The following is a 16,617-nucleotide window of genomic DNA, read 5'->3' as shown; positions in this document are numbered from 1 at the left end:
TCTTGTAATCCATGGTGGAATGACCAACAGATGTCTGCTGAGGTAGACTCCCTCCACTTTATCTGAGCGATGGTCTTGTGAACCCCACCCCGTGTTCTTCAGAGACGTGACCCACGTGCTGGGCATTAAGAGAGAAGCTCCTTGGACGGATTCCCGTATAGTTTTCTGCCTTTATATTCCCAAGAAAATGGTGGCACACGCTTTTATGTTTTTCAGTAAAGGAGGGCTGGACTGTGTGTTCTTTTACCGTTTGCTTATCTGTTGCTCAAGTTGATGGATGGATCAACCTGGCGTTGCATATTTCTGTAAAACCATTTAAACAACAGCTCTCTCTACTGCGCAATAAAATGACATTTTACAAGTCTTCTAAATATAATTTTTTTTCAGTTTCCGCTTCAGCTAATGTTAAGAACAAGGATGACTGCTATTTCTAAGTTCAAAATCTGCTTCAAGTAATATTCTGAGCGTGAAAAATACTTCTGCCGTGAAACAAACAGAACTTTTTTTAAAAAGTGTTAAGTGTTTTTCACAGAATCTGGTATCTTGTGGAAACGGTTTGTGGTAAAGGAATTCTAATTTCAGAGATTGGTATAATACACCTAAAGCTGTAAAGAACGCTTATTTATTTATTTGTGTGGTGCAGACCCATGTTACTCTGCAGATATTACTGACAACAGTGTAACGCTTCTGAATAAATTAACAGATCACAGAAATAAGAAAAATGGTGGGATCTTTAAGAATTCCAGAGGGATTGAAATGTGGAAATCCTGTGAAATTCATATTCTCTCAAAGAACAGCTGGATTTTTACTTTTCCAGACTTTTCGGTGTCAATTTTTGAAAGGCAGGTTCTGTAAGCAGCGGCCGTGGGCTCCAGACATTAGCTAGACGTGGTGTGTAGGCTTTCCAGCCAGGCTTGAAGGTCACATCCAGACATGCATTTCACCCGAATATGCCGAGAGAAAATGAAGACTCACTTTGAGTTTTAAGACTTGAAAAGGAATGCCATGGAGTGGAATGGAGAATACAAACATACACAATGGTAAGTAAGCTCTGGTTACTAATGTCACGTGGTAAAGCCGTGCAGGCCTTCAAGGACTACATCAATATGATAACATGACATCATATAGTATAAGGCTCCTTTCATTTACTTGAATTATCTTTCTGGTTGAGCTTTTTATGCGTTTTCATGACTCACTTGTTAAACATCATTACATTTTCTTTTTCTCTCTTGGTGCCAATTTTAGAATAGAAAATGTAACACAAATATAAAGTGGATCTTTAGTTTAACTCCAAATAAGAAGCCGTTATTTTTTAACTATTCTTTGTTTTTTTAATAGGACTATGATCATTTGCATGCATTTTTATTTTCTGCAATTTATTACTCGACGTTATGGCAGGTAAACTCTTTAAGGTGTGTTGTGCTTCACGGTGTGACAGAGAACAGGCACACTGAAGGGTTTGATCGCCTCCTCGTCTGGTGGGGTGCAGACTGATGAGAAGTAGAGAATCTGAGATGGGGGGGGGGGTGTCATACACCGCTTATGCGCTACCCCCAAGTGTCACTCTGGAACTTGACGTGGGGGTGTAGAATTTTGATAAAAGTAACAAATTTGTTACTTCTCTTATCTTAAAACATGAACTATAAAATCCAAAATTCTTCTATTAATCGTTAATAAAAGGTCATAAGCTGGAATTGTAAAGCGCTCAATTATGAACCGATGAGGAATAACAAAAGCTCTTGTATCTAAAGTGCCTGTGGCTGGTGTGGCGGACAACCGGGTCCCATGCCTGGCAGGGACGTCCCTTCTGCATCTGTTCTGGGGGAGCAACCACGGGCAGCTCAATACCTCCCCCGGGACTCTTGGTGGCAGCCTCCCTGGCGGACGGTGATCCCCCAACCTGTCGCATGGCTCCATGGGAGATGGGAGTCCTCCACAGCCTGGTTGGGGGCTCAGATGGCCACTAGGGGGAGCTGCATGGAGTCAGCAGCCCGGCTGGACGAATCTTCAACCCCACCCAGAAGTGCATTTAGGACCGGGTGGGCTAAAAAAGGGCCAGTCACCACCACTCAGGAAGCCAGAGTTGGGAGGAAGGAGACGAAGCTTGAGGAGGAGTGGTGGTAAAGGAAGAAAAGTGGTGTTGTGGTTTATTGTGTGGTATTTGGGACTGTGTATTGCCTGTGGGTCACGGGGAAGACGTGCGCCCACAGGTGCAGAAAAATAAAGTCTTTGTGCATTTTATACGTGTCTCTGTGTCTATCTGTGTCGAGTCGGGCGCCTATATAGCGCCTTTGTTACACTGGGTAGGAGGATAGTCACTTTGAGAAGAGACCAAGTTTGTCAAGTTTTTATTTGTACCTACAACAAGAAGAGTTAACTTGCAAAGTATTCCATTGTCACAGCTCCGGAAATTACATCTGACCCTGAAGGGCACCATAATACGGGGGTGAGGAAGACTATAAAAAATGTATTGGTGAATATCCACTCCCTGAATCTGGATCACAAAGAATTCACAGTTGTTTTAATACCAAAACTAGCTCTCTTTGCTATGGTAATGCTCAATGTTGTTGAATAATCCGAAAAAGAAACAAATTTGACCATCAAGTAAATGACAAAGACTAGCAGATGTTGTAATCACAGGCAGAAATTTCTGCCTCAGTTTTAACGGCTTGCATTTGTCCGTAATCAGGGCATTGCAATTCAAATCCTGCTAGCATCTGCCCTGGTGAACAGGTTTGGGCTGAAATGTCAAAGAGCAAAACAATCCTCATGATGGCACCGATTAGAAGACCATGTACCTTTCATGGCATCGGGTTATCAGGCCTGCAATCTTGTGGGCTCTCCACCTGGAAGATGAAGGGTGAGGGTTAGGTGTGATGCCAGTTTAATAGCAGGCATAGGCAAGAGAGCCCTAGACAGACTAGACCATCACAATGATGACTGGCTGTGGGGTCTTGGAACATTACCTTTCTAACAGGGAGGAACCTGAGCTGCTGTCGGAGGTGGAGAAGTACCAACTAGACATACCTGCTGTCAATGCCACACCTAGCATAGGTTTCTACAAGAAAACTTCTTGATTGGGTTGGTCTCTTTTCTACTCTGAAGTTCTGATGTATGAAGGACCTCAGGTGGGTATTGGGATACTCTGAAGCTCCTAGCTGAAGGCTGTGTGATTGCAGCTCTCCCCAGCTTCAAAGCAGCTATGAGCCACAGAGAGGGAAACTGACTGTTGTTTGTGCATATGAACCAAACAGCTGTTCAGAGTATTCAGCATTTTTTGAGAAGGCGAGGGGGTGCTTGAAATGGTGCTGGCCACTGACTTTGGAGTCTTACTGGATGACTTGATACTCGTGGAGGAACTGGAGCCTGGATCTTAACCAGAACTGTGAGCTGTTACTGGATTTCTGTTGTAGTCATGGATTGTCAATAACAAACACCGTGTTCTTAAACAAAGAGCCGAGCACCTTGGGCTGAACGTTGATGATAGAGTTAGTAGTTGTCTCACTTGACCTGGGGCCTTATGTTTTGGACAGTTGGGTGAAGAGAGAGGCCGAGCTGTCAAAAGATCACCACTTAGTAGTAAGATGGAACCCAAGAGAACTTCTCCTATGTGCACAGTGAGGTCAGAGATATTGTGTCTAAATGGACGCTCGAAGACCTTAGTTGTGGAAGTGGCTGCTAAAAGCTGTGGTCTTGAGGCAGTCAGGACAGCACATGGTGGAAACATTAGGTGGACACCAGATATGAGGGAATCAGTCAGACCAAAGAAGGCAGATTTCAGAGAAATGCTCTCTTGGGATCTACCAACAGTCTAAGTAGTCTGCTGCAAAAGTAGTTGTGGAAGCAAAAACGTGAGCATGGTAGGTGTTTGGGGAGGTCATGGAGCCTTAAGGATGTTCTGGTAAACTGTGACACCTCAGGAAGGGAAGGCATGACCTAGACAAGACTATGTTAACCTGAACTCTTCTAAGGAAATCGAGCAACTCCTCAACCTAATAGACGTGTTATTCTATTAGGGGGATGTTGAACACACGCTGGGGATCTCATCAATGTTGCCAACGTCACTATGGTGGTCCAAGGACTGTGTAGTGTTTTAAGGCTGCTTGGGTAGAAAGACAACACAGCCTAGTTAATGTGTCTACTCAGGGTGGTATAGAAGGCAAGTAAGTAGTTCCCTTAGAATGGAAGAGTGGAGTGGTGTTTGAGAAAGGTAACCAGAGTGTGTTCCAGCTACAAAGAGGTCACACTCCTCAGCCTCTCAGATGAGGTCTGTGCTAGGGTGCTGGAGGGAGTCTCCATGTGATGATTGAGCCTAAGATACAAAAAGAACAATGTGGAGTCCACCCAGGCCACGGAGCAGTGGACCAGCTCTTCTCCCTTACTCAGTTGCTTAAGGTTGCAGTGGAGTATGAAAGCCCAGTCTACATGCGTTTTGTAGATTTGGAAGAAGCCTATGATGGTGTCCCTCAGCATGTGATGCTGGATATGCTGCAGGAATGTGGGGTAATAGGGTCGGTTTGAGTGCTATTCATTCCCTGTATGAGCGCAGTGAGACCTGTGTCCAGATACTTGCAGTGAAGTCAGATTTGTTGCCTATGGGTGTCTGACTCTGTCAAGGCTGTGTCTCATCACCACTCCTGTTTGTGGTTTTCATGGACAGAATACCAAGGTACAGCTGAGAATGCGAGGGTGTCCAGTAGGGGAGACAGGGGTAGCATTGTTGTTTTATGTAGATGATGAAGTCCTCTTTGGCACACACTCAGCAATTCACCACACAGTACAAAGCAGCGAGGTCATAGTTCTGTCTCAGAAACAAGTGGATTGCTCTCTCCAGATGATGGGGGAACAACTGCCGTTATTGGAAGAGTTAAGAGTATCTTGTTCATGAGTGACAGAAAAAGGGAATACAAGATTGATAAGTGAATTAGAGCTCTAGAGCTACTGTTCTGTGGGCACTATACTGGTCAGTGGCGATGAGCCAAGTCTAAAGATAAAACTCTTGGTTTGCCCGTCGATCTCCATCTCCGTCCTCACCTAGGCCTCAAAGAAGAATCGCTGCTCCTCCAGTTCAACAGAAGCCAGCTGAGGTGGTTTAGGCAAGTTGTAAGGATACCACCCTGGATGCCTCCCCAAGAACTGCCCCGGCACATCTCCCAGCTGCTGATTTGGGAAAGTTTAGTAATTCCCCAGGAAGAGCTGGAATCTCTATCTGTGGGCTGGGAATCTGGGCTGACCTGCTTAAAAAAATAAAAACACCTAATGCCAATATTGTGTTGAACAAAATAAACTTGTTAAATCTTTTTTGGGGAAAAAAAACAAATCATTTCTGTCACCAAATTATTTTTATTCAATCTATCAAATGGAATCATGTCATTATAAACATTGGAACAACTCATTACTGACCCGATGCCTAAGAAAAGATGTTAGGACTTGCACCAGGCTGAAAGCCTACTAGAATCCCACCCTAATGCATCACTGAAGCCCCCAATTTGAGACAATGTATGTACATATTTTACTTCCATTTTCACTCTGTGCAGCTTAGTGACATCTGTTGACGTTTACAAGGGCCACAATCCCATCCCCAAACCACGACTTTCAATTGGATTAACAGTTAAAAAGTGGTCCATTTTTTAGATGTTGATTCTGTACCCAGCTTACTTTCAATCTCCAGACCCAAGCAGGTTTGACACGTCTGTTCAGCATGGACATCTGCAAAGATTTTGTGCTCAGGTCTATCAGGTGGAGCTCTGCAGCAGGCATGGCACTCCAAAGCAGTATTTTTCAAGGGGTTAGGATTCCATCTCTTGGCATTTGTTTCCTGTATGTGATACTTCTATGTAATCGGCTTCAGAGACTTACAAAACGGACAGTTCGAAGCTCTTAGTTTTACTGTTGATGTCCTCCTTCATGATCATTTATACAACTGCATTTGCTTCCTTAATACATCGATGAACAAATAAAAAGTTACATACTGAAATAAATGAGTGCTGGCTTACAGGCATCCAAACCTCACTGTTCACATAATAAGGGCAGCCCCTTGGGTTCCATTTGCACAGAGTTTGGCCAGTAGCCAGATGGTGGCCACCTAGTGGCCCACAGTTGACAGCCACTGCTGCAGCGTCCCCTCTGATGCAGAGATCAGCATTACCGTAAATAGTACTCGATCGCTGCCGAGAACGCAGCAAAGCCTCCACACCCAATCACTCCAGCTTTCAGTCCAGCTAAATGAAGGAAAAGAAGAAAAAATAATCCATTTAGCTTTCACCCTGTCGATATACAGAATGTTTATAGGAGTGGACAGGATGTTCTGCGGAAATCATTAAAAGAGGAAGAGAAGTTTAAAACCATTTTGTTTCATGCGCTTTCAGGAGTCCATTTCTGCCATCACTTTCTTCTCAATGCCTATCAACTGAATTAAGGTTAAGTTTATTTTACCCAAACATAGCAACAATTTGTCAACTTAAACAATCTACTGTAGTCGTCTTCAGCTATAGGATCTGCAGAATGAAAGACTGCCTCGGAAAGTGTGCGAATCACCAGGTTAGTGCAAAAAGTACACTTTGGTAGATTCATTTTCAAAATCGAGTTTAAAAACAAAAACAGCACTGAACACTAAAAAATAAATCTTGCATGTGTGAAAAATAATAACACAAAATAGCTAACTGTACGCAAATTAATAAAAATGGGTTTTACCCTTTTTATTGATTAATTCTAATTCAATAAAAAAAATAAGAATAAATTTAACTTATTTTTCTTAAAACGTAAACATTTTTATAACTTATTCCAAGTAAAAAAACTATACTGTGAACTGAACACATTTAAGTTAAATTTAAAATCGATTGCTTGGTCTTTATAATAACACATTCAGCTGTAACTTTTATCCATAATAAGAGCTATTTTACTACAAATGTGTAAGTTTATACCGGGGTGGGCAAAGTCAGTCCTGGAGGGCCGCAGTGGCTCAGGTAAAACTTCTGCTTCACTTTAGTTGTCTCGCTCGTTAAGATTTTGAACCCTCATTGCTTATTCTAGTCTTGAACAGCCGTAGTCTCGGTTTTTAATTGTTCCTTATTAGCAGTAAGATACAAGTGACTTTAAAAGAGACCAGCATTTCTGCATTTAGCTTGTTACCATTTACACCAGTGTGTATTTATCATGCACTACTGGGTTTAATTAAATACTTGGAAGGAAAGTGAAGAGATAAAAGTGAAGGACTGAGAATTACTCCTCCATTTTAGCCTTCAAATCATTTGGATGATATCCTTAGAAAGGGAAAAAATCCAGGATATGAGAATTACCTGACATGGCAGAGTTAAAGCACTATGAAGCCATGAAATTATTGGCAAGAGTTGCTTTATAATTAAGCGACCAGGTCAGAACAATAACCTGCAGCCACTGCGGCCCTCCAGGACTAACTCTGCCCACCCCTGGTATAAAGCATATTAAATATATAATGAATAACTTGCCTCGCACTCTCCACCTTGCACTGTGTTTTTATCACTCTTACTGTACATACTTGAGTATAAGCCGACCCGAATATAAGCCAAGGTACCTAATTTTACCTACAAAAACTGTAAAATCTTATTGACTCGAGTATAAGCCTAGGGTGGGAGACGCAGCAGCTACTGGTAAGTTTCAATAATCAAAATAAATACCAATAAAATTACTGTACATTAATTTAAATCTTTAAAAACAAGCCCAGTGCATTCTTTAAATGCCTTCTCTGCCTTATGCAGCCAGCCTTCTCTCTTGTGGCGCGTGTGTCTCTCTCACGCAGTGTGTCTGTGTCTCTGTCTCCGTCTGTCTCGCTCGCAGCAGGACCCGACTCGAATATAAGCCGAGGGTGACGTTTTCCAGCACATTTTGGGTGCTGAAAAACTTGGCTTATATTTGAGTGTATATGGTAATTAATATTGTTTTTTGTATCTGTATGCTGTTGCTGGAGTATGTGAATTTCCCCTTGGGGATTAATAAAGTATCTATCTATCTAATATTTCATTTTGTTAGTCACAGGTGTAAGCAGTTGTTGTTTTCACAAAACCTTTCCCTTCATGTGGGAAACATGGCGAGCAAGGTAGCGTCTTTTTAACAACCTACCTCATTGGTTTGCTTTAAAAAGCAAGCACATTTCTCGGATAGCTATGTAGGTTCATATAGATTTTTTATTGTTTAAAACTACTATTTTACACAGAAAAAGAAAATGACACTTAGAGATAGGTTTGAGAACGATATGGCATTTGTCCTAAACTACAATCTGTAAACAACATAAAAAGATGTTTGCCTAACCATCACAGTATTGTTTGACCTCTTATTAATTCATGTTCTGCTTAGGTAATGTATTTTCTGGTTAATTTTTAACACTGTGATTTATTTAGCGATGCAAAAAAAAAAAAAAAAAAAAAAAAAACTGTTGCGATTTCCTATTTTATTTCATAATTTTCGCTAATACATACTGAAAAGTAGTGGGGCCATTCATTTAACTGGATATGTTGGTGGAAATGCAGGAAGTGTTTGAAGAGCGGCATCTGCCACCGGATTTCACTCTCTGTGTTTCCTTCCCGTTTACCTCTCATTCCTGGGACTTCATTGAGATACTTTTCGTGTAAGTTATAAAAAAAAGCGAGCTACACTAATGTTCTCAAAATCAGCTGCAAAGTCCCCGTCTATTAAGGCCATGAATGAAAATGTCCCATCACTGCAATTATGTTCCTTTTCTGATGTGCAAAAGAACAAAAGGAAAAAAGTAATTGTTTTGCATTTGTCCCTTTTAAGTTGAAAAATCAAATAAGTGTCTCTTTTTCTTTTTTAAATGATATTTTCTGAAACAAAATTTCAAATACCAAAAAGTATACAGACCCTTGTTTAATAAGATTTTGGTAAGGAAGTTTTTTTTTATATACTTTGTTAATCCCCATGGGCAAAACTGTCTTTGAAAAGTTCTTTAAATATATTCATATCCATCCATCCATCCATTTTCCAACCCACTGAATCCGAACACAGGGTCACGGGGGTCTGCTGGAGCCAATCCCAGCCAACACAGGGCACAAGGCAGGCAACCAATCCCGGGCAGGGCGCCAACCCACCGCAGGACACCCACATGCGCACACACACACACACACCAAGCACACACTAGGGACAATTTAGGATCGCCAAAGCACTTAACCTGTATGTCTTTGGACTGTGGGAGGAAACCCACGCAGACACGGGGAGAACATGCAAACTCCACGCAGGGAGGACCCAGGAAGCGAACCAGGGTCTCCTAACTGCGAGGCATCAGCGCTACCACTGTGCCATCATGCCGCCCAATATATACATAGTTTTGAGTAAAATTATTTTTCATAGACATGTACAGTTAAATTTAATCAAGTTAACTGGCAATATTGCGTGGATTTTACTTGAGATGTTGCTCACCAGCAGCTTTTCGCCAGCTAAGCTTTCAGAAAGTTATTGTGGCTAAGAAACTGTTTCCACTTTAATCATTTTCAGTAGCGCTTCCTCAAAAGAAGCACTTCAGAACATACTTACCAGACTAATAACCTTTACACTGTTTGAGACTCTCACGTTTAAAATAAATCTTTCACACATATTACAAGACAAATGTATAGAAAAAGCAGAACTTTCTGGGTATCATTAAACTTAAGTGTTAATATAAACTCACCTTATTGATGAACCTTTTGAATGTAAAGAAATTTGAACAATAAAAACACTTCATATGGTTGCTTTCATGCTAAATTTTCATTGGTAGAGCGTAACTACTAATGGCTTCACAAACTACAAAGCCCTCGGTCAAAGCTGCTTCTAAACAACGACCTCCACTCTCCACTTCATCATGATGGCCTAACACTTGAGATTAACCCTCGTAACCCAGCCGCATAGAGCAGTGCCTAAAGGGACATCTCACAGCTTGCAACTCGCATCTTGTAAGAGATGAAATTTACTGTAACAATAGACAACTCCAACAAATTCCAACAATAGGAAGAGGGTGCAGTTGCAGCGAGCAAACAAATGCAAATATTCAGCACTGGAAGGCCTGGTCTCATGAATGTCAGTTCCTTTTAACTCTCGCTAATGAAGGAAGCAGAGAAAAGCCCCATGAATGCACAGCTCCAGGTCGCTAAGGACTGATGGCAGATGCAAATGGTAGAATTGTCATGGTGCCTACCTTGATAAGAGCAGAGCTATCTATTAATCAGATGACCTGTAGCATGCCATCAGGTGCCATAAGCAAACATCCTTACCTCCCTCAGCTAGGATACTGCTCTGGGCAACAAGGCTGAGACAGACATGAAATAAATCCTGTAACAGCCTGAACGGATCAAACTCCATTCATAAATTTGTAGAATGAAATGGAGAGAGTGGTTTGAGACCAGCTAAATAATTTAAAGAAAATATTGCACACACTGGAGTTAACTTTGGCCAGAATACCTGTGCTACAGTGAGCTTGGGGAGTTGCATCCCATGAAATTGTGAATTAGTGTAACTTATTAGAACAAACTCATATTCGGGGTGACTGTAATGATCGGCTTTAACAACATTATGGCCAAAGTGCTCTCAGGACAGCATTCTGCTGCCATCTAGTGGATAAAATAACATCATGCTGCAAAAAAAACAAACATAGTACCAATATTTCAAAGTGTTTTTCTCCAACTCCTCAATATTCACGAGTGCTGTTTGACTGAGGACTCTGCTGCGATGGCACGTAACTGAGACGCTGTAACAAACCACTTTACAACAAACTGAAACCAAACCATTAGCTGAATCAAATGACAGCGATGACAGTGTGAACTGGTCATCAGACATTGACACGGACAGTGAAACTAATGCAGATGGCACTGTATGATGGAACCACCATGATGTGTGCAAGTAGCTGTGTGGCACAAAAAAGCAAAATGACTAATAAAGTAGAAAGATACCAGCCATCTAAACAACTGTTCACAATGCAGCACCGGAAATATGAAAGTCACTAAGCCCTGCACTGTGGTAGCCTACAAAAACACAAGGTGCAGGTCGAATGGTGCAGTTCAGGCACAGACATCCCACCCTCTCATGCACAAGCAATAGAAAAATCTTATAAGAAAAGTGTGGAAACTCGCTTCTACTGTCCCGACTGTGCCATCGGGCTATGCGTTTGTACAGCCGTGGACACGAGACGTACCTGTCCTACAGTATTTATGCTGACATTTTGGTATTTGCATGTTTCTGTTGTACATAATTTTTCCTGTTGAAAAAAAAAATCATTTATTGATATCTTTTTCTGGATGTAAACATCCCACTAAGGACGTTAAGCAGGCCCTTCTTAACTCACCCAGTGCTAGCTGACTGATTACAAAACCCAAAGAGTTAATAAAAAAGAGCACATATATAGTGAAACTCACCTCTAAAACCAATTGCTCCCCCTGTTACACAACCACTAAGAACGGCATTCTTCCAGTCAGACTTCCCTCGATACTAAGAAAGAAAAAACACACGTTTGGCAGGCCAGGTTTTACTGAAAGAGTCGCACTGTATTAGAGTAGTGGAGCTTTAGGTTCAAATCGTCCTTGTGGACAGCAGGGAGACCGCAGCCAAGAGTTAGAGTTCTCAGAATGTACATTTAGATTTCAGAACATGTACTTGGGGATACTTTAGGATGGCCTTCGCCAAAAAAAATCATTTAAAACAAAGATCATAATAACCGGCAATTTCAGAATGACTCTACCTGAAATGCCTACAACATTACATTGAAAATAAAAATCTTTCTAAATGTTTCAGCTGCACACATTATAATTACTCAACAGAATAAAATTCTTAATATCAACAGAAGGAAAAGTAATCTTTATTAGAAGATCTTCAAGTCTAAAATGACGCAGATATTAAAAATATACAGGCAGAAAGACGGACCTCTGGGCATGAAGGCTGGCAGTTCATCTCCACCACCGAGTCCCCCTAAGCAGTGACTTGTTCAGCCCAAACTACAGACGTTCAGAAACGATACATGTCCAGCACACTTAACACTGGATAAACGTCATTTATCTTTTAAGTCACTCCATTTGTATGCCCTTTTAAGTGGAGCTACTTACCGATTCAATTAAGCATTCTGTGCAGGAAAACATCGCACCTACAATAGCAAAGTTTTTGGCATAAGACATCCCTCGCTGCCCCATGTCTCTCAGCACTTCCTTTGCAGTTGGAGTTCTTAAGGGGTCTTTGGGGTCAAATCCGACATTTGTGTCAATGCCCGCAGTAAATATGCCAAACGCTCCCCCAAGAACAAAACCTGCATGTAAAGAGAGAAGAGGGTGGGGGGGAAATCAACTGGATAAGTGTCAGCATGGCAAGTAAAATAAAATAAAATAAAATATAGACTTGCTTCATAAACACAAATAGCAGCACTGGTCACATCAGACTGCCTGCTAATGCTCCATAGAGGAAAATACCAGTTTGGGGTCCATCATCCTCGTACGCTTAAAACTGTGGGAGCCAAAAACAAGTAACTGACTGTCCAAGCACCTCCTGTCCATCTGTCTCTACAAGCCCGTTTCAGAATATAACAGTTTTTAAATTAAAAGAATGAAGACTGTCCGAGTCTTGAAATTTCAATAGGGCTTACTGTATGTTCTGATTTTATTTAATACTTATATCAATGATCCACTTGCAATTAAGAGATTTCTTGAGTCATCATCATCATCTTCATTCTGTATTTTCTGGCAAGGGGCGCAATAGTAACATGTTATGCACCACTGACCAGTCCCTCCTTATCTTCGGCAAATTTCTCCAGAATACCCTGACGCTCAAAGAACACTCACGAGATATTATCACTCCATCAGTCTTCTCCCAGTGGGCCATGCTCTGTATACCTCCAGAAAAAACTTGTCTGGGTTTCTGAATTACATGACCAAAACAGCACAAGTGGTCAGTCTCAATGAGGAGAAGCAGCGGTTTTGTCCCAAGGTCCTCCCATATTGCTGAGCTCCTACTCTGGTCACTGAGCGGGAAACCAGTAGGCCTGCCCAGGACCCTCATTCTATCTGCTTGTACTTGCAATTTTATTGTGTCCTTCACTACCCAGCGTTCAGGACAAGAAGTGAGGATGAGGATGTAGAGTGACCAGTAAGTGGATGGAGAGTCCGATATGTTAGAGTGTCTGTTATTCCTGAAAAAACTTCAGAGTTCTTTTATCGGGACAATCTTTATATATAATCTTCATTTGGATCTTGATCTTTGTTTGTCCACGAATTCACTGCCTTCTGTGGTGTTCCTGCTGTGTTCAGCAGAGGGCAGTACTGATGGAGGAGGAGAGGAAGTGAGGGGAAGGATCGTTGGATGAGGTTGGAGTGTGGTGATTGAAGAGGATTGAACTAAAGGAGACTACGTGCTGTTTGTACTGGCTGAATACACAACACCTTGGTTGTTACTTTTGTTTACAAACACTGTCGATAGCACTCTTTGTGTTTAGATCTGGCGTCGACACCTTGCTTTGTGTTTAGACCTGGCGTTGACACCTGCTTCATTGTCGAGACTGTGGCTTTTTTGTGTTTCTATCGACCGTCGTTGGCAGCACTTCGTCCAAATCGAATGTTCACCCACTTCTTGGGAGTCGGCAGTCAGAATATATAAGTCGAGCACACTTCTGTGATTTTCCATCAGTCGGCATTTGGAGTTCAAGAAAGAAGCATTGCTTCTTCCTTACTCTTTGGATTGCCACAAAGCAACCTGCGAGATTGGAGAAAGGTTGAGAAGAGATCATGAGAGGAAACGACAGCGTCATGGAAATGAGACGGACTGTGAACAGAGAGAAGCAGAAATGCTCCTCCACCACCACATAATTACTATTCGGAAAGTGATTCCAAGTAGGCCATTCCTATCGAATCAATGTCCAAGGGTTTTGTTTTCTAATTTTGTTTCCCTTATAAAAAAATCATAATGCTGTGCGACGAAGGGCGCAGTTCACGACTGGCAGCCGCGTTTAAACAGGGAGCCCTTCACAGACAACTTTAACACGCGCAACGTAGTTGGCCGCACATGGCTAGTAATTCATATTCACCCAATCAGCTTTAATCTTAGCCTCTAGTTTGTATCAGAAAGTGCATGGGGAGGGGGGGGGGAATAAAAGGGCAAAAACAAAAATGATAACCTCCCCTTCCTCACTTACAAAAACATTTGCAAAATCCTAGATTGCTCATAATAAATCTGTCATCGTTTAAATTTCTAACTTAAGTGTTTTTTTTTTTTTTAAACCCATCACTTAATAAGGTGAAATTGTGTACCTTCAAGCGTATTGATGACTGTGGTTGAGTTTAAACCCAACTGGTGAGTAACCGCCCTGGAACAGCTCAAGAAACACAAGAATGGCAGATCATCTATAAAGTGGCAGCTACTGTATGTCTGCAGACTTCTGCTCACATTGTGCCTGTCCAAGGTGGTGAAACGGGAATGAATTGTACATACATGTGATGCTTAGCGTCATGACAATCTCTACTCTCAATCACTAAGACCCCCGGGGTTTCAGAACTGCACTTGGGGTAGATGCTCAGCTTTTACCGGACCTCAGATAGGGAGACATTAATTCTCATCACAGGCAGAAGTGAACCATTCCAGGCATCAAAGTCTATGAAAACATGGCCTGTAAATGGCTGGGACTGCAGCCTTTTGACTTCCCAACTGGATCCCTTCCAAGCCTGAGCTGTACCTGGAACATAATATTCACTCCAAGAATACATGAATGCAAAGTTTTGCAAATTGGAGGAAAGAAATTGGAAGAAAATGTTTTGTTGTACAGAAATGAGTGTGTATGAAGTCTGCAGTCTTAATTAACATTAGGCATTTCAAAGCCATCAAGTCATTGTTTAAATACACATACAACTTACACATTGCTTAACTAGCATAACTACCACGCTTTCCCAGATCCCAGAGTACAATGTGTGAAGGGGTTTGTGAGAGTGACCGACGGTGCACCGCAGCTCAGCTTCTGTCCAGGAGTCACAGCACTAGCCTCAAGTTGAAAAGCGATTTAAGTCCACATCATATGATGCGAGTTGTTTGTCCAGTGATTTTCAGCCTTAGCCTTTTGATTACATAATCGCAGGGAGTTTGTACAGTCGTGTAATGTGACATACCCAGTGTCTCAGTCTTGCTGGTTCAGGACTCGCTCTGACAAACAGGTTTGACTTGGTCTTTAGTCGTAGGGGTGGGCAGAGTGTGCGTGTGAGTGCTGATAACCAATCAATGCTGATCCAAAACTACAATTCATACTGCACAAGAGGAATAAGGAAAATGACAGCTTTTGGACATCACGAACAGAAGAGAGGCTCGCCTGTCCGATGTGTCGTGTTTTATGTACGTAAACAGAATGGATATTGAGAGGAGATTGCGGCTGAACTCCCGGTACCTGTTAACCATTCATACTGCGCCAGCTCGGTCAGATTGCACTCCATTGACTGTCACTGTACTGGAAGGCAGGCTTGCCAGATGTGCAGGTTTTCCACCAAATGTGGTTATTTTTCCCAAGTGTCCTTGGAATAAAAATATCGATGTGGCAATGTGTGTTTAAAGGGCTGGTTTGAAAGTGTATTGGCAAAAGTCACATTGTAGACTACAACCCACCCTCGAACTTGCAAGGAGGTGGGTTACAGAACTGCCCCCAACTTCTTCAGCATGAAAGACCACAAAACCCCAAAGGGGGCAATTCATGTCACCCGCCTCGCATTAATTCGCGTGAATTTCCCCTTGGGATTAATAAAGTATCTATCTATCCATCTAATCGTCGCTCCTGAAATTCCCCACGCTCTTCGACAGTATAAGTTCTGTGTTTTGATGTAAAGGTTTATTCGGCTGGTCTGTACCGCTATTAGTTTTTAGCTATTATTGGTCTGGACATGTCTTCAGGACCTGCCAGCCTTGCTGGAAGGTCATCGCATAGTCGGAAAACGTGAATGTGACATCGCCAGCGATTATCAGTCGTTTAAATTGACATGGCCGGGTGACAATGACATACCCAACACCTAGAAGACGCGAAATATGACATGAGTGTTAAAGTGTCCAGGTCAAATCAACATGCAAAACGAATATCATTGAACCCTTCTTTCACCTCCGACACACGCCAGTGCCGCCTTGAACGCGCAGCTCTCCATTCCTCTCTCGATCATCTTCTGCTCGTCGCTTTTCTGAGGACTCGGGAGGCCTCCCGTGACTCCAGCGGGTAGCTCTCGGGGACGCCTTTTTTCCCCGACTAGGTGGTCTAGAATGAGGCTGTACTGAAGCGTGGACGCCTCAAAAGAGGCTTCTGAAGAATTAGAACCTTTGCTACCGGCCGCCGCCATGACAGCAAGACTGAGTAAATGCATCGAGTATTTTAAGGTCAGCACATATGTAACGTGTACAAAAAATACATAACTCCATAAACACATGACTATCTTAGTCATCTTTTATTACAGTGTGACACATGTATTTTCTGCTTCCTAATGTATTATACAGACATTTTACAACGTGTGAAATATGAAGAATACAAAACACACGAAACGCAGAATTGGCTCTTGCAGATTCGACACAGATAGGTGGGCGGAGTCACGAAGGAGGCGGTGCGTGCGATGAGAGCGTTTGAAGGCCGGAAAGCGGCGGCCGGTTGTCATTTTCTTCAGA

General features: G+C 42.2%; 1 protein-coding gene across 1 annotated transcript; it reads right to left on the bottom strand.

Moving 5' to 3' along the window:
• Positions 1 to 5,327: 5,327 nt before the first annotated feature.
• Positions 5,328 to 16,326, bottom strand: timm22 (translocase of inner mitochondrial membrane 22 homolog (yeast)). Its single transcript, XM_028806774.2, has 4 exons — positions 16,067 to 16,326; positions 12,060 to 12,256; positions 11,376 to 11,448; positions 5,328 to 6,221 (listed from the first exon to the last, which is right to left on the bottom strand). The coding sequence occupies exons 1-4, from the start codon at positions 16,320 to 16,322 to the stop codon at positions 6,145 to 6,147; spliced, it is 603 nt and encodes a 200-aa protein (XP_028662607.2). The 5' UTR covers positions 16,323 to 16,326; the 3' UTR covers positions 5,328 to 6,144.
• Between the last annotated feature and the right edge of the window lie 291 nt (positions 16,327 to 16,617).

This window comes from Erpetoichthys calabaricus, chromosome 8 (assembly GCF_900747795.2).
Source record: "Erpetoichthys calabaricus chromosome 8, fErpCal1.3, whole genome shotgun sequence".
Lineage (NCBI taxonomy): Eukaryota > Metazoa > Chordata > Cladistia > Polypteriformes > Polypteridae > Erpetoichthys > Erpetoichthys calabaricus.
The sequence above is the reverse complement of the archived record's forward strand: the minus strand, read 5'-3'. Positions and strand labels throughout refer to the sequence as shown.

Bases quoted from the DNA above. Each gene is read 5' to 3' on its own strand.
- timm22 (XM_028806774.2), bottom strand. From the start codon at position 16,322: ATGCATTTACTCAGTCTTGCTGTCATGGCGGCGGCCGGTAGCAAAGGT. The intron at 12,257-16,066 runs GTGAAAGAAGGG...CTTTACATGCAG, and splicing joins GGCACTGGCGTGTGTCGGAG to GTTTTGTTCTTGGGGGAGCG. The intron at 6,222-11,375 runs GTGAGTTTCACT...TCCTTCATTTAG, and splicing joins GGGAGCAATTGGTTTTAGAG to CTGGACTGAAAGCTGGAGTG.